At 34.3% G+C, this 24,102-nt stretch overlaps 1 protein-coding gene across 4 annotated transcripts; it reads right to left on the bottom strand.

Moving 5' to 3' along the window:
• Positions 1-70: 70 nt before the first annotated feature.
• Positions 71-21,742, bottom strand: Mdr49 (Multi drug resistance 49). Of its 4 annotated transcripts, none has more exons than XM_073992161.1 (10): positions 21,452-21,742; positions 8,825-8,993; positions 8,556-8,749; positions 8,243-8,488; positions 3,912-5,521; positions 3,664-3,842; positions 3,329-3,595; positions 1,993-2,438; positions 1,066-1,228; positions 71-1,002 (listed from the first exon to the last, which is right to left on the bottom strand). In XM_073992161.1, coding segments are annotated over exons 1-10 (4,026 nt in total). In that variant the 5' UTR covers positions 21,454-21,742; the 3' UTR covers positions 71-252. The 4 variants fall into 4 exon arrangements, with proteins under 4 accessions (XP_073848262.1, XP_073848261.1, XP_073848263.1 ...); XM_073992160.1 differs by lacking the exon at positions 21,452-21,742 and adding an exon at positions 18,239-18,909; XM_073992162.1 differs by lacking the exon at positions 21,452-21,742 and adding an exon at positions 17,929-17,950.
• Between the last annotated feature and the right edge of the window lie 2,360 nt (positions 21,743-24,102).

Here is a 24,102-nt window from a genome sequence, read left to right as displayed (position 1 = left end):
CCAACACTTTTTCCCTCTCAGTATTCTAAGAAGAGACTTAATAAGGCAAAAAAAATAAAAAAGACTTAACTAAGATTATCATTTAATTTGTTCTATTTATTAATGTATAAGTTATTTTCATTGAAAATATATAAAATTTTATCCTATCAACTAAAAATAATACAGTTATAAATACTTTCAAAAAACTTTTACTTACAGTGCTAGAAAACTTATTGTATAATTTTTAACAAAAACATAACCTAAAAATTTAACCTAAGCAACTTGTTGCATTAAGTACAAATCGTAATAGAGGCCACGCTTCGACATCAGTTCTTCGTGAGTGCCTTGTTCAACAATGACACCTTTTTTGAGGACACAAATAAGATCGGCGTCCCGCACCGTGGTCAAGCGATGAGCTATGGTAACACAGGTGCGACCACTGCGGGCAACATCCAAAGCCTCTTGTACCACCTTTTCACTTTCCATATCGAGAGCTGAGGTAGCCTCGTCCAATACAAGAATTGTGGGATTCCTAACCATGGCACGTGCAATGGCAATACGTTGTTTTTGTCCACCCGACAGCTGGGTTCCCTTGCTACCCAATGATGTATCATAGCCCTGCGGCAGAGATGTTATGAAATTGTGAATATTTGCCTTTTTGGCAGCCTCAATAATTTCCGCCATTGGTATATCTTCACGGAAATTATCTCCATAGGCAATATTTTCAGCTATACTGCGATCGAAGAGAACTGGTTCCTGAGATACCAAACCCATTTTGGAGCGTAGTGTGTCGAGTGGAAACTCTGTGGTGGAGGTGTTGCTCAAATTAACCGAACCTCGAATGGGATCATAGTAACGCAGCAACAATTGGATACAGGTGGATTTACCGGAACCCGATGGTCCAACCAATGCCACGGTGCTACCTTTGGGTATTTGTAAATTGAAATTATCCAAAATCGGTACACCTTTGCGGGTGGGATATTCGAAGTAGACCTGTTCGTAAGATATGTCGCCTTCACATTTCTGTAAAATAGGGAAAATTAGTTTCGGAATTTTTGCATCTAGTTAGGGTTGCAGGAAACTTACATCTGCTGTATTGAATGGCTTGGATGTGGCCAATTGCATTTTGGGCACACGCTCGTAGAGTTTCAACAAACGTCCTGCCGACATAATGGCATCATTTACATTGGGAGCATAGGCCAAGGCCTGACCCAACATCCAAGAACCAAAGATCAAGGCTTCGGAAACCCTGTGTAAAAAAAAAAATAAAAATTAGTTATTGAATCGGGTGATAATGGGGGCTGAAAACGTCGTGGGCTTTGGTAAAAATTATAATCAAGATGTCTTCTGATTTTTTTTAGCAACTCTAAACCGTAATCAGGGGACAATTTGAAGATAAAGGCAAATAGTGGATTTGCAATTACAAACCCACAACCAAGTAATTCAAATCATTTTAATTTGAAATTCCATTTGTAATTCGTAATATTTCAGTTGTAATTGGAGAATTCAATTTATAATTCCAAGCATTTCAATTGTAAATCGAATATTCCATTTGAAATTCGAATTATTCCATTTTTAATTCCAATTATTCCATTTGTAATTCAAATTATTGCATTTGAAATTCGTATTATTCCATTTTGAAATTCGAATTATTCCATTTGTAATACGAAATATTTTATTTGTAATTCTGAAAATCAAATATAAAACCAATGCAACCAAAAATGTTGTAATTTCTTTATTTCGAATTTCTAATGGAATAATTCGAATTACAAATGAATTATTTCGAATTTTAAATAGAATAATTTGAATAACAAATAGAAAAATTCGAATTAAAAATGGACAAATTCGAAATGTAATTGAAATGCTTCGAATTAGAAATGGCATTTTCGAATTACAATTGAAATGTTACGAATTTCAAATGGATTTTTCAAATTACAATTGAAACGTTACGAATTGAATCTAAACTAATTCAAATTACTTCTGAAAATGGTCTAGTTTCCTCATAATACTTACTTTATAATATTCTCGTAGGGCAATACACCATCAGCCACCAAAGTTCCACCGTAGTACAGGGATAAACCATAAGCCAAAATTGGCGCACACTGGCCCAAACCGAAAACTAAGCCACGATAACGTAATTTCTTTGCGCATGCTTTGTCCACCTGTTCGATTTGTTCACTGTAGCGTTTTACAATGTCCCGTTCCTGGCCCAAACTGGTTACGGTGCGTATATTTGTAATGGCTTCCACAGCTACTTGAGAGGCCTGTTCAACAGCTTTCTTTTCACTGGCCACAAAGGCTTCGGTGAATTTGGCTTCCAAAACAATGGAGAAACATAAAAATGGTATAATAACCAGAGTGACCAATGTCAATTGCCACGAAAAGATGAAGGCTACCAATACACCAACGGAGAGGGTGGATAAAGCCTGGACTATGATGCCAATTCGAGCTCCAGTCGCCTGAAATAAAAGAAATAATTTTTTATTAGGGAGATGTTTGCAATGCGAATAATATCATGGGGTCATATTTACACCAAAGAATGTCTTAAAATAACACTAAATAAATATATTTGCGGAGAAAACGGATATAAGTAACTTGTTGCTTATAAGCGAAAAAATACTGCTTTGAGAAGAAATACTCCTTAGAAATTATTTTTTTTATAAGTTCCCTATGCCGGGTCACCTTTATACAAAAGAATATCCTTAAAGAGAACTATATATGTTTGTGGAGAAAAAAACGGATATAAGAAACGGATACAAGAATAAGAAACTTGTTGCTTATAAGCGAAAAAATAAACGTTTTAAAAAATATTACTTTATAAAAACACAATTTTTTTAATACGTTTCCTATGCCGAAAAGTATTTAAAAACTTAAAAACTCATATCCGTATTCCAAAAATTTCCCCAGCAAAATGTTTTATACAAATGAATGTGCAAGTGATCTGAAATTTGTTCGAAGCAACCACTTCTTTACACAAGCGGATTACAATCTTTCAGTAATTTAGCGGAAGGAAATTATATTCTCCTCAATTCACTGAATTTATATTTTTACTGATTCCTTTGAATGATATTTTCTCAATTTTTTTGGAATGACTTCCTCATGAGTTCATTTGAACTCATTTCAAGGAATCAGTAAAAACACCACTTACAACACTAGCGTTACGTACACTACCATCATTTCCTGGAGAATGGAATTTTCATCACTTCATTGGAATGTTATTTTCGAATGACATTTTCGACAACTCTTCGGAATCACATTTGCATGCGTTCACTTGAAGTCATTCCAAAGAATAAGCAGAACACACTTGCTTCTTTAATTTATAATAAAGACTTAAATATTGTATACCTACCCCTTGAACATTTGAACAATCGCCAGCCAAACGGGCACACAATGCACCCACCGAATTCTTTTCATCATCGAAATAGGCCACCTCTTGTTTCAGCAGAGTTTGGAAGGTCATATTTCTGAGACGTGTGGTCATTTTAACACCAGCCGTATTAAACATGTAGGTTTGCAGCAAGGCACCGATGCCGGCCACCAATCCAATGCCAATAAATATGTAGGACAAGAAGTTGGCACCATCTCTAACCACCTGTTCATCTTCATTGGAGAGGATCTAAAGGAAACAAAACCAAACAATCATATAAATCCTTGTGCTTTAGGCAGCGTCCGTTTTGTACTCACTCCAAAGAAATCACCAAAGAACACAGCCCAAACGGGGAAGGTGGCACCATGCAAACAGGCGGCCACACATCCGATCAATAAGAATTTCCATTCTGGGGCATTTAAACGCATCAACTGGGAAAAGGAAATTTTGTATTTTTCAACATCCTTGGATTTCCGCTTCCTTTTGCTGCCTCTTCCTGTTTGTAACAAAAACAACAACAATTAGTAAATAATTTACAAACGTATTTGTAACAGTAATGACTTACTTTTCATACCAGCACCCAATTTTTCTTCCGATGAACCCTCATATGCCTTGTTAGTTACCCCCAATTCTGTTGCAGACTTTTGGGGTGATTCCACATCAATAACATCGTCGCCCTCATCCTCACTGCCGCTGCTACCATCATCATCATCGTCGTCGTCTTCACTGTCATTTTCTACGCCGGCTTTTTTCTCCATGTGCGTGTTATCCACACTTTCATCGACTTGTTCACGGCGCTGTGATATCTTAACCAGTTCATAGTACAAACCACCCTTAGCCATTAGCTCTTCATGGGTACCCTGTTCAGCGACCACACCATTTTTAACAAACACAATTTTATCGGCATTGGTAATGGTGGACAGACGATGTGACACCACCAATGTGGTTCTGCCTTTGCTGGCAACTTCCAAAGCATCCTGTACACGTTTTTCGGAGGTGGGATCTAAAGCAGAGGTGGCCTCATCGAGTAGGAGAATCTTTGGATCTCTTATCAAGGCCCTGGCAATGGCTATGCGCTGCTTTTGGCCACCGGACATTTGGGCACCACGTTCTCCCACCTTTGTTTGATAGCCATTGGGCAGGTTCATTATGAAATCATGGCAATTGGCAATGCGTGCTGCCTTCTCAATTTCATTCATTGTACAGTCGACTTTGCCGTAACGTATATTCTCTTCAATGGTGGTGGCAAAGAGTACCGGTTCTTGGCCCACTACACCGATTTGGGAACGTAGCCAGGACACATTTAAACTGCGTAAATCACGACCATCTAATTTAACACAACCACCGAGAGGATCATAGAAACGTTGCATTAATTGCAGGGCTGTGGATTTGCCACATCCCGAAGGACCCACAAAGGCCACCGTTTGTCCTGTCTTCACGCTCAACGAAAGTCCTTTCAATATCTCCACATCCGGTCTGGCTGGATAACGGAAATAAATGTTTTCAAATTCAATGTTGCCAATCACTTCTGATGGTTTCTCTCCCTTATCGGATAGAGGATCTATGTTCGATTCACGATCAATGGTTGTGAAGATACTGTGAGCAGCACCCTTCGCCGTGGCAAATGATTCCAAGTGAGGCGAGGAGAACCCTAGATTTTGGGCACCCATAATAACACCAAACAAAATGATAACCAATACAGCTGGGGTATAGTGGCGATTTTCATCATGACGTTCATTTAAAATCAAACTGACACCATACCACATGGCAATGGCGTAACAGCAATAGATAATGAACCACATTGTACCCGCGCCCAAACCAGAGAAGAAACCCTTGCGGCGTCCTATGGTTTCAGCTGGAACCAAACGCTGGGAGAATCGTTCTTGTTCTTTGCGTTCTCCGCTAAAGGCAAATACAGTGCGTATGCCTCCAAGAACCTCTTCAGCTACGGCGCCCGCACCCGAGTAGGCTTTTAACTCTTTTTCTGTCAAAGAACTTTGGATTTTTGCCACCAAAGCTGTAGAAACGATAATCAGCGGACAACTGGCCAAGACAACCAAAGTCAGCTTCCAGCCATAGATAAACGAGGCAATAATGGCAATGACAAAGGACATGATGAGGAATGTGAAAATGACAACTTTTTCATTGATGCCTTCTTTCATTTTGTTGAGATTTCTGTAAAAATAAAGAGAAGAGAAGAAATGACAAATTAAATGGGGTTCTGTGGGGTGTTGTTGCTCAAAAGGAAAGATATGTGGTTAACAGGAATCATATTTTGAGAATACAATAGTTATTGTGACTATGTAAAAAAGGGTATTGTTGATGCAACCCTATTTTTTTAACTAAGACATTAAAATATGATTTTATTGGGTGCTGTTACGCAGAGAAAAAAATATGGTAACATGAATCATATTTTGAAAACACAACTTGTATTATCGCTATGTAAAAATATATATGTATGTATATTGTTGCTGCAATCATATGTATTATGTCAAGCATAAAAATGATCAGCATTCTCGCCTTGCATACTAAATGATTCACATGCCAAGCTACATCAAATGTACTCTCGATGAATAAAAACGCCTCAACACTGAAGAAAAATGCTTCGTTGTTACACTGTGCGACAACAAAAAAAATGACGAGGAAAATCGAGTAGACTATAAAAGTAGTGCTAAAAATATGAGACACGTGTATCGGCGTTTTAAAAGTTTACGACGGAAAGTAACCAAAATGGACGGGGCAAGTTCCGCCCATTTTTTATTTTTTCGAAATATTCGAGTTAAGATATCTTTGAATCCTTGCATTTCAGGTATATAGTGTCTTTGGCAACTTTAGGGAGGAGTATATGGGCAATATTTTTGTTAAAAATTTTAACCCTCATGCGGTTCATCAAAAGGGTCTTTTTTGTCCTTTTTTCAAAAATCTTTCAAAAACTCCCTAAAAATGTGACTGAATCAAATCCAAATATTCTACAAAATTGTTAGCCATAAAATTTTACTATAGGTCTCAGAATACACCAAATCTGTAACTCTTGTCTAATCGCCAGGAATCTCTAAAAATGAAAAACACGTTTTAGGGTTAAAGTCGGACTTCATCTGATTTTATTCAAAATTGTCCCACAAAACATAATTTTAGAGAGATGATGTCAGAGACAAAAATATTCTTCGTCAAATTTCACTATGGGTCACCAAAGAAATGAAATGTTTATTTACATTTTATAGGATGAAAATTTAAGTATCAATTTTACTGAAAAAACATGAAAATATTTCGCAATTTTGTTGATGAAAAATTTTTCCTTCTTTTTTCGAGTTGGTACATGGAAGTAATATGAAACTTGGTTATAGGTGAAAAGTGTCAAAGGATGAAAAATTCTACACAAAATTTCACTATGAGTTTCAAAATAAACCATATATCTATGTATACTATTTCCTTAAAAAAAATTAGATTACAAATTTATATATATATATTAGGATGAAATTATATGTTTTAATTTTAGACTGTTAAGTTTACATAATTCCATACTGGATCAAAATCTAGCAAAATCCTTTAATTTTTGGGAATATTGTTAAAGAAAGAAATGTTCCAAATGAAATTTCATTATGGGTCTCTGAATAAAAGAAATCTGTAACCATAGCATATAACATTCTTAGCAGCACTTGTTTTTGATATATATGAGTTTTAGGGCCATATTTCCCAATTTTCATACAGGTTGTCGTTGTGATTGGATACTGTAAATATCATAGTGATGGTTTTGCGTTGTGAATTCATACAGAAGATGTGGTGCGTTCCATTCATAATGCATTTGAAATATTTGTGGTGCATATATATATGGAAGATAAAAAACCCACATTGGATCTGCCCAAATTGCGTATTTTTAGTACTTTCAACTTAAATTCCGTAGTTTGGATAAGCCATTGGTTGCTTATATTGTAAGTGAAAATACATTAGAGGTCTACGGCTATGGTCAAGTGAAAATATAGGTGTCATATGGGCTCTCACATGCCCAATTTGGTGTGGTTAAAAAAACTACAATTATGGGACTAACTCCTACTTTGGTGGCATTTACGAAATAAACCATAGAAATTGACATAAATAGCTGTATCATGAATGACCATAACGAACCCAGTTACCCCCAGAAATTTGTCGGTACAGGTCTATGTGTCATATGGGCTCTCACATGCCCAATTTGGTGTGGTTAAAAAAACTACAATTATGGGACTAACTTCTACTTTGGTGGCATTTACGAAATAAACCATAGAAATTGACATAAATAGCTGTATCATGAATGACCATAACGAACCCAGTTACCCCCAGAAATTTGTCGGTACAGGTCTATGTTTTGAAATAGCCTTTTTGGAACGGTTCCGCCCGATTTTCGGTGTTTTTAAAGTTCTAATCCCGTTATCCAATCAAAATGGTGAAATCTGTTTTCACTATAATGGTGGAGGGTTTAAATTCCTCTTAATTTAAGATAAATATTATTGATGACGAAGTTTCATTACATTAATGAAAAAGTTTCATTGTATCAATGAAGAACTTTCATTGCATTAATGAATAAGTTCATTGCATTAATGAATAAATTCTTTTATTTTAATTTAATGAAACTTTTTTCATTTACTCACTGAAGCTCTGCGTTTGTTCAAAATCAATGACAAATTTAATTGATGTAACTAAGGGTTGCATTTATGTTATGAAGCTTTTTCGTTCAGTGTAATAGTATAGTATAATATAAAAAAGCTCCTTTATAAATGAGCTAAAAATATAATCTTGTCTCTTGGAATACGTTCATGGGAAATAGCGTTCTTCACCACAATTTAGTTTCCGACACTATATAATGCTCTCAAAATATAATACTACTTTTGCTCAATGTAATAATCCGTTGTTATTATAACTTACTCTGACATTTGACTGGCAAAATTATTTCCCGAGGCGGTATCAAACCAGGACATATCCTGTTTCAATATTGCTTCCAAATATTCGTTGCGTATGCGACCAATTTGTTTCATGGCTACGGTATTTAAAATATCCACAGCTGCTGCAATAACTATCAATAAGACTATAGCGCCAGCCACACTACCCAGACCAAAGGCCATTGAATCTTCACGTATTGCCTCCATATTTTCCTCATAGGTGGCATTGGTTCTGTGAAAGCAAAAATATAATATGAAATTTTGTCACAACAAAAACGAAAAAACAAAACAAAACTTACAATTTTCGACCACCACCAAAAATATGCAAAATCCATGTCGACGAAGAGGTACCCACACCAACAGTACGATCCACCAGCAATGAAGAGAATTCACCATAAATAACAATGGAATAGGGCATGCCACATGCCCCTATGCAGGACAACAAAATGCCAATTAGCATCATGAAACGTTCTCTTGTTGTTGAGTAACGAAACTAATGAATGAAAGAGGTTTTTTATTACGAAGTTTTGGAAAGTTGAAGAAAAAAAGGAGAACAAGTTTTACTTACCAACTGAAAAAATGATATGGGCGGAGACTTTGGCCCCTTTTCATTTGATTCTTCATGCTTCTGCTTGGGATTTACAAAATGGGCCAAGATATTATTTTTCTTTTTCGTTGTTACTTCGTCTTGTGATGTCATTTTGTTGTTCAGTGAGTATTTGTTGGTTTTAGGAAACCTGGAAAATGAGAAAAATAAATAAATAAATAAATAAATAAATAAATAAATAAATAAATAAATAAATAAATAAATAAATAAATAAATAAATAAATAAATAAATAAATAAATAAATAAATAAATAAATAAATAAATAAATAAATAAATAAATAAATAAATAAATAAATAAATAAATAAATAAATAAATAAATAAATAAATAAATAAATAAATAAATAAATAAATAAATAAATAAATAAATAAATAAATAAATAAATAAATAAATAAATAAATAAATAAATAAATAAATAAATAAATAAATAAATAAATAAATAAATAAATAAATAAATAAATAAATATTTTGTATGTATTAATAAATGTATTGAAGAAACTTTATATAGAGTTTTAAAATTCCAAGAAATCCTTATTATAATCAGCCATCCCTCTAAATCTACCTACTTTCCTGAAATGCCCAGCAAAAATACTCATTACTCAAACGGTTAAATAAGTAGTTACTAAAAGTCTTGACTCCTTATTTAACTAGACCAAAAATTACAATTTTGCGCGACAAGCCCTTGTTAAAATAATGGCTTAGTAGGGTCCTTTGTAATGAATATTTTTGCTGGGTGCAAGTGTCTCTCCTTTGAGTTTCTTAAATTGCAAACTAATTTAAATAAATGTTTAATTTTAAAATTATACGTTTATCATTTCTCCCCAGTTTCTGTGGAGTGATGGAACTTTAATTATTGGTTTGCAAAAATTGATGTTTTTGCAAATTAATTATTGGTATTACAGCTTTAACCCACAAGCAACTGTGACAGTCAAAACAAGGTGCACATTTTTTAGTTTCGATTAAATTTCTACATTTACATTTTAAATCACTTGATTGATGAGCTGGCTAATCACACAGAAGCAAAGGTGTCAATAAGGGTTAATAGTTACAAATCGCTTCTAGCCATTTAAACCGATCATAAAAAATAAATATGCAAATGTTTTTTTTTTAACAAGTGTCGAACTTGATTAATTCCTCTTCTTTGTCTGTTACTAAATACAGGGACAGTTGCGCAATAATAAATATGTAAATTAATAAATGATTAAAGTTCAGCAAATAAACAAATTGAAAGAGATAAACATAGGTAGGTAGGTATGTGAATAAATTCAAATATTATTTAACAACATCATAAACCACAAACAAACTGAACTAATTTGTCGCCAACAATCATCGACAAGTGTTTGCTTTGCTTTGATATCTTTCGTTAGTTCTGATTCTGACTGACTCTTTTGGTGTAGCGTGTGATGCCTTTATATGGTTGGGTGGTGCCATGCTCGTGTGAAGAGATTGCAACTTTTACACCATCATTGGTGTTTATTGATGACTATCTCCCCACTTGAGAAGTGTGAGCTTTATTAATCAAAACATCCCACAGCGACTAACCAATTAATATTCCACTATACATTTTTTCTAATCATTATCTTTTTAATTTATTAGTTATGAATTGAAATACATTTTTTTCATACTTCAAATATTCTCATCAATATTACTACTTTTTCTTTATTACTGTACCCGTAGTTGTTTTTATGAATTAGTAAATACTATGCTAATTCCGATAATAACTAAGCTAATGTTTAAAACGCGAGTCATAGATTTTGTTGTTTCTTTTTTTTTTCACACACAATTGTCAAATAATTTATATTCATTAAATATTTACAACGTTGTCTTTTCTTATTATAAAAACAGAATTTAAGATTAAATAAACAAATTAAATTCCAGTTTTATTCCTAGAAGAAAAAACACAGTTGCAGATTTACAAAGAATATTCAATGGTTCTCAGGCAAACTGCAATAGGAAAGTGATACTTGTTTAAGGGATGGAGGCAGGGTTCGAGGAGAACCCCTACCATTAAGTTAGGTGTCATATTGAGAATGAGAAGTTGCGCATTACGAATATGGCTATGGGACTTGTCCACAAACCCTGTTTAGTTTATTTTGATTCATAGTGCATCTTCATTTTATCAATTGAATTAATGTTAGCGGCGCACAGTGGTTCATAATCGTTTTTTTTTCCTGGTCAAAATCCTGTTACTTTTGAACGGATAAAGACTATTTCATATTTCTTTTTGTTCGACAGGTAAGAAAGCCAATCAACTTTCCGTTGTATCATCCGATCAAATTCTGTATTAGTTGCAAAGGAATTCAAAGTCAAATTTAAAATGTTGAGTTTTTTTATATTTTGCATTAAAATATGAGTGTTTTTAAGGTTTAATTTGTTTCAACCTACACGGTGCGCCTTAACTAATTTTAAATAGAATGGAAACTACAACGCTCATAGATGAGAAATATCAAGAAACAAAAAAATCGCCGGAGGGATTTTCAAATCAATCGCGATTTAAGTTCACATTTTTAGGGGTTCTTTAGGTTTTCACGATTTTGCTTGGAAACCGCAAGTCCTATGAAAATGGGTCTAAAGAAAATGTTTTAGCTGTGAAAATTCTCCACAAGGTTGAGCTTTATGATATTTTCGTAGGTTTTACCATTTTTGAGATATAAAGGTTCAGTTCAAATTTTAGGTTTTTATATTAAAATTCTATATTCAAGATTTTGCTTGGAAACCGCAAGTCATATCAAAATAGGACTAAAGAAAATGTTGAAGCTGCGAAAATTCTCTACAAGGCTGGATGATTTATTTTTTTCCTAGGTTGTGCCATTTTTAAGAGATATAAGTCTAATTTGGAAAACTGCAGTAATGACATTGTTTTATAAGGAGGCGATACAGTCAGTGCATTGTCTCAATTTTATCTTCTATATCTCAAAATCGGTAAAACCTACGAAAATAGCATAAAGGTCAATCTTGTGGGGAATTTTCACAGCTACAACATTTTCTTTAGGCCCATTTACATAAGACTCGCGGTTTCCAAGTAAAATCGTGAAAACCTCAAGAACCCCTAAAGATGTGAACTTAAATCGCGATTTTTTGTTTCTTGATATTTCTCATCTATGAGCATTGTAGTTTCAGAATCTGCAAAAATTCCCAGGTGTAAGCACTTTCCATTTAAATTTGGTTAAGGCACACCGTGCCTAATAATTAATAAAAATACAAAAAATATTTTTTTAATTTAAAAGTTTTTCAAAATTCAAAAATAATACTCTTTGGGTTTTCATAAAATATATTTAAAAACATGTATTTTTTTAAATGCTATAATTTATATAGGAAATGGTATGTATAATTTATATGGGAAATGGTATAAAAAACACATTTTTGCCAATGTAATTGCAATACATTTTAAAAAGTGTTAAACAGACGGAACGGTACAAAAGTATAAATTGCCTGCAAAAGCGAAATTTTTTTCTATGCTGTTCCCTAAAAGTTCTAGTCTACTAAAGTTCGATCTTTAGGAGCACGTCACGCCCATACCTTCCAATATTTTCACCTAATTTTTGGTTTTCTTAGTTTTAATACGTTTATCGAATCCCTTATAGAAATTAACTATCGGTGACGAGAAAAATTGGGATTTTGGCCAGGAAAATCGATTTCTGAACCATTGTGCGGCGACCAGAACGCGAATGATGGAATTGTTTGAAATGCTGAAGAAAAGATCGGTTATTTCACGACTTACTTTCAAGTCATGCAAAACATTCAGTGAAATCATGACATCGCATGAAACCATTTCGAACATTGGGTAAAAAGTAAAAGCGGTAACTTAGTGAATATGATTTTCAAATTTAAAATATACTTTTTTTTTAATTTCCAATATTCTGAACAGCCGCTCGAAAAAGCTCAAATCACAAATTGTTATCGAGAATTTTGATATAGCTGAGCCGGAAATAAATAACATAATTCACTTTAAAATTTAATACAAATAACAACTTTCAAAATCTATTTCTTTGTTTTATTGAGATATTTAATAGTTTCACTTATCATCTATTAAAGGGGAGTGGGCAATTTTTCACACGATTCTTATCATCATGTTATCACAATAGTCGCGTGTACATTGACGTCTCATATCGATTGGTTTATATTGAACAGCTGTTTCGAATATTATATGAATTTGTTCATATTCGTACGAAATTATATTTATATTTTCTGTTTTATATTTTTTATATTTTATATTATTTTATTTTCTGTTTTTTAAGATATATGAGTTCTAACGACTTGCTTACCGCTACCAATGAAAGTTTTCATTGTCGCAATTGAATTAGTTCAGTACAAGTTCTAAGCCCAAGTAAACCAATAGGCGTCGGTTGCGAATATTAGAACCCAAATAAAAACCACCACTTTTCTAAACAACAACAGAAGAGAGGAACGGTACAACATTCTGTTATATGACTGGAAACCTAGAACTAGTAGAATACAGTAGAATCTCGATAATTCGTAATCTATGGGACCGGCCATTTTATACGAAATTTCGAGGTACGAATTATCGCAATTTTACTATACCATCTACGAGTAATGCAGAAAGGGAGAGAGATGGTCAAATCATTACCTCCTATGACATTGCAATCTTAAAGTTTATAGTTGATGGTATCGTGAGTGCTCTAAAGTGGAAATAGCTACTGAAACACTGAGTTCCCCATACCGAACTATGTAGTTCTCCCTGTCAGCGGGTAAGCAAAAATGGCGCTGAAAAAGGTTCCCTTTAGAAACTTTTTATACGACAAATTTGGGTGAGTAAAAAGTAGCAACATCTGATTGGTTGATAGAGGGCTAATCGAAAAGTTTCGAGCCTAATAATTTAAACCCGAATATTTATTATAAAAAATAGTTTTATTATAGTTTTCTTAAGTAGTCTACAGCATGATTTATACACTTTTTCATGCGCTCAAATCAATTGTTGAAGCACTCCGATTGAGACAACTCCAAAACATGGTTTTTGAACGCTTTTTAAGCATCTTCTGGCAATTGCTGGTATTTTTCGGGCTCATACGCATATTTCCATCGTCACCTGAGACCATCTTATAAATGTCTTTCGAAATTTCTTGCACCAATAAGAAAAACGAGAGAGAAGTTTATTTCCGTGTTGCATTCGAAAACGATTCCCCTGATTAAACAATTAACAATTTAAACAAAAAATCTCCAAAAATATACACTTATTTCTGTTTCAACAAAAAGCCGAAAGAGAATTGATGGTGAAACATTTCACCATATTGACCCAGCAAAAACTCGAATCCCATTACAAAGTAATGTAAGCTACTTATATTACTCCTTGCTAAGTTATTAGTACGATGGATGACACAGAGCTTGTGTGTCCGACTACAAATCCTAGGGTTCTCTGTTCAACGCTCACTATCGGCAAGCAAGCTTTTTGTTGACAATATAAAGAACAGATGGTTGTGCACATGTTAGCATGGCCAAGTGTGTAGTGCAATGGTGCACAAGAAGAGAATGCTGTTGTGGGTTTTTGTATGGGAAAGAGAGTTGTAGTTAACTTTTTCGTAAAGACGCGTGCATGGCTGGTGTAGTGTGTTCCACGGTGCAAGAAAGAAGGTGATACAATACTACCAACAGATGTCTTCATTTTCTGTCAAAACAAAATTTTAATTAAAAATAAATAACAAATAATTCGTGAAAACTACAGTCTGAATTCGCCTTTTGGATCGCCTTGTTAAATTCGCCTAGGTGTGTTTGGCTACAAATCAGAAGTTCGCATGATCAAATCCAGCAGACAGCGAAATAAAATAAAAATTTGAATTGTGTTGAAATTGAAAACAAATTCCACTTCAACTGTTCTAAAAATAGAAAATTTTTTAGCCTATTTTTCAACTTCTAGTGGCCACAGAATAACTAGCTATTCTAGTCGTCATAGAAAAACCAGTAAATCAGTGCGACATGCCTTTGTTAAAATAATGGGTCAGTAGGGGGTTTTGTAAGTAGTTACAACTACCAAAAAGTACTATAAAAACCTATTATTTAGTAAGGATTTTTTTATGTTGGGGAGCAAAGCTGCTTTAAATGAAAGGAGCATATACCTGGAAAGTGTTTACGCATTCTGAAACTACAATGTTCATAGATGAGAAAAATTTTAAAAAACCCCAAAAGACCGCCGAAGGGATTTGTATCTAAAGGGATTTGTAAATTAGGTTTTCAGGATTTTGCTTAGAAACCTCAAGTCCTATCAAAATGGGATTGGAGAAAATCTTGTAGGTGTAAAAATTCTCTACAAGATTGATTGTCCCAATTTGTAAAAATGTAAAACTTAGGAAGAAGTCATAAAGTTCAATCTTGTAGAGAATATTCACAGCTACAACATGTTCTCTAATCCCATTTCGATAGGATTTGCGGTTTGCATGCAAAATTCTGAAAACCTTAAAAAACCCTGAAAATGTGACCTTTGACCGCTATTTATTTATACAGGAACAAGTGAAAAGTCGTTAAGTTCGGCCGGGCCAGGAGGCTATCTGAAGGCGTGGACCTATACAGACAAAATTCTGTGGAAAAGTTGTATGTCCTCAACGAAGACCAAGTACCGAATTTCAAATTGAAAATCGGGAGGTACAGTTCTGTGGGTGCAATATGAGGATGTCAACCTATACAGACAAATTTATGGGAGAAGTGAAGACTAAATACCAAATTTCAGCCATTTCGGTGGAGTATGGAGGCCACAACCTTAATTAAACCGGAAATCGGGAGGTACCGTTCATAGGCGCTATATGAGGGCGTGGACCTATATAGACAAAATTCTGGGGAAAATGTTATCACCCCAGACTAAATACCAAATTTCAGCCATTTCTGTGAAATAAGGAAGCTAACAACTTCAAAATACCGAATGTCGGGAGGTAACGTTCTATGAGGGGTATATATGAGGGCGTGGACCTATATAGACAAATATCGGTGGAATATTGAGGCCACAACCTCCAAAATACAGAAAACCGGTAGGTATTGAGCTATATGAAGACGTGGACCTATACAGATAAAATTCTGGGGGAAAGTTTTATACTACCAACGAAGAATAAGTGCCAAATTTCAGCCATTTCGGTGAAATAATTAAGCTAAAACCTTCAAAATACCGAAAACGTGAGGTACCGTTCTATGGGGGCTATATAAAGGCGTGGACCTATACAGACAAAGTTCTTGGGGAATATTTTGTAGCCCCAACGAAGACTAAATACCAAATTTCAGCCATTTCGGTGGAATATTAAGGCCACAACCTTAAAAATTCCGGAAATCGGGAAGTACCGTTTTATGGGGGCTATATGAAGGCGTGGACCTATACTAACAAAATTCTGGAGCAAAGTTGTATACCACCAATAAAGACTAAATGCCAAAATTCAGCCATTTCGGTGAAATAATGAAGCTAAAACCTTCAAAATATCGAAAACGTGAGTAACGTTCTATGGGGGCTATATAAATCTGGGGAATGTTTTATAGCCCCATCGAAGACCAAATTTCAGCCAATTCGGTGGGATAATGAAGCTATAAACTTGAAAATACCGAAAATCAGGAGGTACCGTTCTATGGGGCTATATAAAAACGTGGACCGATATAGCCCATTTGCAATACCAAACATCCTAGGAGTAATAGAAACGTTTATACCAAATCACAAAGCTCTATCTTAAAAATTGCGAGCTGTATCTTGATTTCAACAGACAGACAGACGGACTGACGGACATGGTCAGATCGACTTAGAATTTTACCCTGATCAAGAATATATATACTTCATAGGGTCTCCGATGAATATTTCGATGTCTTACAAACGGAATGACAAATTTAATTATACCCTCCATAGTATGGTGGAGGCTATAAAAATACACTATTATACTGTGATTCATCAAATTAATGGTGTTAGACCCCATGTATGTTTGGACGAAATCCGTTTCAGTCAATTTGGAGTCGATTTATCGATGTATGTACGTCTGTCTGTCGCTCTGGTTGGTCCCTTCGATAACTCTCCAAAATTCGATTCTAGTAATAGTTTGTCCAAAATTAGATTAAGTTCGAAGATGAACCATATCGGATTACTCCTTCCAGTAGCTTCCCCAAAATTTTTCGATATTTTTCGATTCGGTCTAAAATTTGTTCCTCCTAATACTTCTTCCAGCCATAGATCAGGTTCGAATATGGAATATTTTCCGTTGCAATTTTTCGGTGGCAAAAACAAAAAAAAAATCCTGCTCTGACCAACTAAAATGGTTGTTTGACACTATAACTGACGAGCGTGTCGAAATTTAATAATTTTTGCTGGAGAAATACTATACATCCTGAGATATGAGCCTTAAAATGGCATAATATGTGTTTAGGAAATCATATATTTAATAATTTACCAATAGTTTGGCTTAATCCCATTGTTGTTGTATTGATATTTTATTAAAACGGCTAATTTATTTTATGGAGAACATTTGACATTGGATCTAATTTAAGTTTTCATTTAATTAAGTTTAATTGTTTAATATTTTTGTATTATTTTATCTAAGCTAAATATGGGATTCTTTCAAGAATGTCTAATTATGCGTCTACAATAATATTTGTCTAGGAAATTTTACCTACATTTTTAAATTACCTATAGTTTGGCTTAATCCCATTGTTGTTGTTTTAATATTTTATTGAAACAACTAATTTATTTTTTGGAGAACATTTGCCATTAGATCTAATTAAGTTTAATTGTTTAATATTTTTGTATTATTTTATCTAAATATGGGACTCTTTTAAGAATGTCTAATTATGCGTCTAAAATAAAACAGAACACATATTTTTTATTTATTTTGTCTGTTTTCTGAGATAATAGGTGACTAAAGTCCCATCTTGGCACGTTATTTGTTGGGAAGCAACAAGAAAACTTGATGTGGGTGAAAAAGCAAAACAAAAGAAAAGAAAAAAAAATAGCACTTATTTTGGCAATGAAAACTTAGAAGAGGTGGAAATAGCGAATAAAGGGTTGACAGTTTTGGGATGATAGGTTAAAAAAATATTTACTTTAAATTAAATTTATTTTACTATTTTAGTATAAGTTTTATATTTAATCCAAACCTGTTTCATTGAATAATTCAGTTCTATTTAGAATATATATACAATTTTATCATTTGTTTGTCTCAAGGATCTCTGTTTTTTTTAATTATTTCATTATTATTATTTTATTTTTTTTTAATGTTATCACTTTTAGTTATCAAACCCTTTTTATTCTTATCACTATAAACCATTAACACTTTAATTAACTTTTAATAATCATACCCTTTTATTCTAATTGTTATAAACCATTAACAATTTAATTCACTAGGTCAAAAACCCAAACAAAAAAAAACTTGAATGTTTTATCGATGTTTGATAAGTTAAACTTTACCATAAACTAAGATCTATGAAATGATAACAGCTTCTCAGCAATATCAAACAACAAGCAACAAGTTTCCAGAATCAAATTGATTATAAAAAGAACGCGTACGCCGCACACACAATCATCAACACCTTTCTGTATTTTCTTTTTTTTCTTCGTATATTGCCAAAAAATAAAACAACTTTTTCGAACGCTAGCACGCCGTGTTCAATAATCTCGTTCGCGTACCACCGAATTCCGCGTCTGTCTACAACGAGCGTTCATAAAAGACTAAATCTAAGGTTCTAGCAAAGGTTCCGAACACAACTCGTAGGAACTCTCGACTGCTGTTGTTGCTGTTAACAAGAGAATCAATCTCAAATGTGATCGCCAAGTTATTTGAAATTTCATCAGTGTCATTCGAAATTTCCATGGACGACTGACTGCCTGCCATAAATAGGACTTTATAGGGGACCAATAAATAGGTACGTCGTCTATAGCCGTGTCGTATAAGTAGGCCGATAACAATTCGAAATAGCAAATGATGGGGGCGTTATAAACGTGGTTTGTTCTATCCAACACACAATAATTGTGCTGGTTTGGTGGTAGACTTCAAGTGGTAGAATTAGTTGGCTTTTTTTGCATATTGTCAAGTGCTTTTTAATTGTATATTAACGGCAGCAGCAGAAATAGCCTGCAAACATTGAAGGCAAGATTTTTGCCCACTTCCCATTGTTGTGATATCTTTCAGTTAGTGACGTCGATAGGGGGGAGATTAGGGGAAGAAGATTTTGAATACAGTCAAAATACGTCAAAAGCTGTTGGAGATGAAAAGTGTATACGTTATAGAGAAAGTTCGTTACAAAGAGACTACATTGTGTGAAGAATTCATATTTTTGCTCTATAAGACAATCCCTTATAGATCATTATTCGTTATGGAGACGTTCGTTGTAGCAGTTCTGACTGTAGTTTAGAAAATGTTAAGCACATACAAGCTGTAGACTTCTTCTAAAAATAGTTTGGGGGAAACTGAACTGAACCCACTAAATAGGTGTATAAATACGGACGGCATGGTGGCACACACAGAACTCGATGGCCAAAGCTACGATGGAGTAAACAATACGAAAGCAAACAAGTAAAAAATCATTAAGTTCGGCCGGACCAAACCTTGTATACCTTCCGCCATGGAATATTCTGAACTTTTATGAAGTAATTAATGTAGTTAAAACCTTCAAATCAGGGGATACAGTTATTTGGGGTCTATACCAAACCAAGGACCTATGTTGCAAATTTTTGGTGGACCACTGATACCTAAAGGGGATAAAAAAAGTATACAAATGTATTCAATCGGTAGGGAACCTTATATGGGGCTATATCAAAGTGAAAATCGGGAGGTACCGTTATATAGGGGCTCTACCAAAACCTGGACCTATGTTGACAGTTTTTGGTGGAGATATTTTGTGATTACTAGGAACCTCAACTGTCAAATTACAGATAGTTCGGTCAAAAATTTAAGCTAATATCCTCAAAATACCGATAATCGGGATGTACCGTTATATGTGACCGCTGGGAACCCCAAGCGTGAAATTACAGGTAGTTTGGTCACAAAATTTTGATAAAATCCAAAAAGTGTTCCGATATGGCCCATCTTCGAACTTGATCTGCCCATGGAACAAAGACGCTCGGGTGCAAACTATAGCGCTCTAGCTCAATTATTGCGAACGCTAGGGGGGTTATAGCTAAACGTGGACCTATGTTGACAGTTTTTGGTGGAGAAGTGTTGTGACCCCAAAGAACCTCAAACGTCAAGTTGCAGCTAGTTCGGTTAAAAATTGTGGTTAAAATCATCAAAATACCGAAAATCTGGAGGTACTGTTATATGCTTGCTATACCCTAAAGAAGTTCTGTGACACCAAAGAACATTAAATAGCAAATTACCTCTAGTTCGGTTAAAAATTGTAGCTAAAATCTTCAAAACTCCGAAAATCCGGAGATACTGGTATATGGCGGTTATAATCAAACATGGACCTATGTTGAAAGTTTTTGGTTCAGTAGTGATGTAACCCCAAAGTACTTCAAATGTCAAATTATAGCTAGTTCGGTTAAAAATTTTAGCTATAATCCTCAAAATACGGAACATCCGGTGGTACTGTTATATGGGGGAAAATAGGTACGGTTATATGGGGGTTATACCTAAAAAATTATCTATGTTGACAATTTTTGCTGAAGAAATGATGTGTCCCCAAAGAACCACAAAAGTCAAATTACAACTAGTTCGGTTAACAATTTTAGCTAAAATCCTCAAAATACCGAAAATCGGGAGGTACTGTTATACGAGGGTTATACCCAAATATGGGTCTATGTTGACAATTTTTGGTGAAGAAGTGAAGTGACCCCAAAAACCTTAAAGTTCTGAAGTTGGAATCTGGACTAAATCAGTCCACAGACAAAATTTCAAAATAGTTCGTAACTGTCCAGTTTGGGGACATGTCAAGGATAACTTTGTCCCAGTCCACACTAGAGTAATTTCAAGAAACTAGTGTACACGCTTTCATGTGTTCTGCAATTTTGCTTTGTTGCAATCTTCGTATGAAACAATCGGACCGTTTTATTTTATACTTTCTTTTACTTTCACGTCAAAATTTCAGTGAAATTACGCTTAGTGTGGACTGGGACAAAGTTATCCTTGACATGTCCCCAAACTGGACAGTTACGAACTATTTTGAAATTTTGTCAGTGGACTGATTTAGTCCCTATTCAAACTTCAGAACTTTAAGGTTTTAGCTGTATAAAATTGCTCATAAAGGGAGTCCTCGATTTGGTCCACTCTTTGCACATCGTAATCGCTTTTCCAAACTTACATGAAATTTGAATACGGATTATATCGCTTCTTATGGTACCTCTCCCACAAAACTTCAAACATTTGGGCTTAAGAACAGGTTGATTGAGACCGGGCTGTTTTCTTATATTTGAGGCTCACTTTTCGTTATAGACTAATGTTTTAGTACAGTTCCTACAGTTTTAGTGTAATCCTTAAGAGTGCTTCTGTAGATAATTTAATCTGTGGTTTAAAGCACTAAATTGTTGTTGTTGTATATTTAATTTTTTTTAATAAATTATTTTGTTGCACTGCATTTTAGTTTCTTCTGTCTTATTTATGAACCACTTCATTTTCGTACCAATGTAAGCACAATTCTTTGTGCACTTGTCTTATTTTCTTTTTTATATTTTCTTCCAACTTACATTTTTAAATATTTTATAATTAACACTAATTTTTGTTTTATTTGTAATAAAAATTAATAATAATAAATCACAGTTCTTTTTTATATCAGACTTTTTGTTTTGTATATTTTGTAACTAGTTCTTGTGTATTATTATTGTATTAAGAATCTTCACTCAATTCACTTGTTTCTTTCGGTTGGTTAGTCCATTTTTAAATCACAAATCGAGATGCTTTCTTTTCAATCGCAAAACAAGGAATGAAACTCCAGAATGCCAAGCCATGATATTTTAAATACACACACTCGACTTTAGACAACGACGAACGAACGATGCTAACGCCGACGACGAAGAAGTGAATTTCATTCATTGTGCCTTAGGGGGGTTTTTCCCCAGTGGCTTTTGGGTACTTTTTGCTTTGCGATTTAATACGTCACGATGACTTCCATCCATCCGTTCGGTAGCAAAAAACACGCACGCAGCCACTCACAACAAGAGCATAGAGCGAGCGGACATGGCTTATTCATCCGAAAACCTGAAACCAAGTTAAGAAGACTTAAACAAGCAACAACAACAACAAAGATGCTGAAATGACGTTGGACGGAACCGGCTTTCTTGTGATTAAAAATTCACATTCTTTTATTATTGGGATTTTTTTGTTTTGGCCAGCAGCAGTAAAGTTCGTAGAAAAGGCAAAATACCAGCCTCTGCTGCTGCTGCTACTCTTATTTTATGGTTTTTTGCTTGGCTTGACCTGCCAGCGTTCACACGTGAATTAAACGTTGAATTTACTTTGTTTTGTTTTAACGATTAACTCTTTGTTTAGATGCTCAGATTAAGACAATTATAATACAATATTAATTTACAATTGCTGTTGTTGTTCTTGTTGTCATTGTCGACTACGTTAAAATATGTATTTTTGTGTGGCACCGTGTCAATGTTCTATTGTAAGGACAAAACACTAAAACCAAAAACAAGATTACTTCCTAGAATCAAACAAACAAAAGTGAGAACCTGAAAACAAACTTACATTGTGTTTTTATTTTATTTTAGATATTAATAATGATGGAATTCTTCATGCACAGACACACAGATTTAATTGATCCAACGTGACACAATTATGAATTGTAAATAAAAGCCCTATCACGCAAACCTCTAGGCATATACATTAGTTAAGGAAATAGTCATTGGGATTTTTGTTGACTTTAATTAGAATCCACACATTTTAATGAGAGCAACAACTCGCATATTGATTTCCATGCTGTTGGGGATTTCCAATTTTCCACCACATCAAATCAACCATGGCTTTTTATAGTAATCTGTAAGTAGAACTTGTTCTGTGGGGTTCTTTTTTATTCTATTTTTTGTTTGTTTTGTTTTTGTAGAACACAAACTAAAACTGTGTACTCTTCTCTCCTGAAAGAAGAATCTTCAGAAGATTATGCCACCGAACACAGTGGAAGAAGTTTGTGGTGGACAGATTAAATACTGTCAAACAAATCGAAAACCTTTTTTCCCAAAAATTATTTATTTAGGGAGATTTTAGAATTGTCTGACGTTTTTTCAAGCACGCGAGGAAATAAAATAAAGCCCTTGGAACTTTGTGGACGTTGCCAGTGTAGTCTCTTGCCAATATATTCAATAGGTCTATTTCTAGTCCATAGAATACAAGAAATACCAAATTAAGCTAATCCGGTTGGAAAATGTGTTTAAAATCGTCTAATATTTTAAACTTTTAATAGAGGAACTACACGGCGCTCTTGAAACAATTTTAAATGGAAGGTGCTTACACCTTGGAAGTTTTTGCGGATTCTGAAAGTACAATGTTCATAGATGAGAAAAATCAAAAGACAAAAAATTCGCCGGACCGCTTTTTAAATAAATCGCGATTTAATTTGACGTTTTTAGGGCTTGTTTAGGTTTTCACAATTTTGCATCGAAACCGCAAGTCCTATCAAAATGGGACTAAAGAAAATGCTGTAGCTATAAAAATTCTCTATAAGATCGACCTTTATGGTATTTTCGTAGTTATTACCATTTTTGAGATATAGAAGTTCAAATTGGGACAATGCACTGATTGTATCGCCCCCTTATAAACAATGTCATGAAGGGTGCGCCATAACTAACTTTTGATGAAGACCGCTTACACAGGGAAAGTTTTTATGAATTCTGAAATAGCAGTGTTCATAGGTGAGAAAAATCCAAAAACAAGAAAAAATCGCTGTAGGGATTTTTAAATAAATCGCGGTCAAAATTCATATTTTTAGGTGTTTTTAGGTTTTCACGATTTCGCTTGGAAACCGCAAGTCCAATCGAAATGAAGCTAAAGAAAATGTTGTAGCTGTGAAAATTCTCTAGAGGATTGGCGTTTGTCATTTGTTCCCAGCCTGTACCATTTTTGAGATAAAGAAGCTCAGTTTACATTTTTAGGTTTTTTTGTTAGGGTTTCGCGATTTTGCTTGAATACGGTAAGTCTTATCGATATGGGACCTGAGAAAATCTTAAAGCTGTGAAAATTCTCTACAAGACTGGCTTAAGTAACTTATTCTAAGTTGTAACATTTTTGTAGATATATAAGTTTAAGTTGGGAATTTGCAGTCATGACATTGTTTTATAAGGGGGCGATACAGAATTGAATTTGAATTGCCCAATTTGGGCAATTCCGAGGTGTAAGC

The sequence above is a fragment of the Musca autumnalis genome, unplaced genomic scaffold (assembly GCF_047663935.1).
Source record: "Musca autumnalis isolate F117 unplaced genomic scaffold, ASM4766393v1 scaffold_5, whole genome shotgun sequence".
Lineage (NCBI taxonomy): Eukaryota > Metazoa > Arthropoda > Insecta > Diptera > Muscidae > Musca > Musca autumnalis.
The sequence above is the reverse complement of the archived record's forward strand: the minus strand, read 5'-3'. Positions and strand labels throughout refer to the sequence as shown.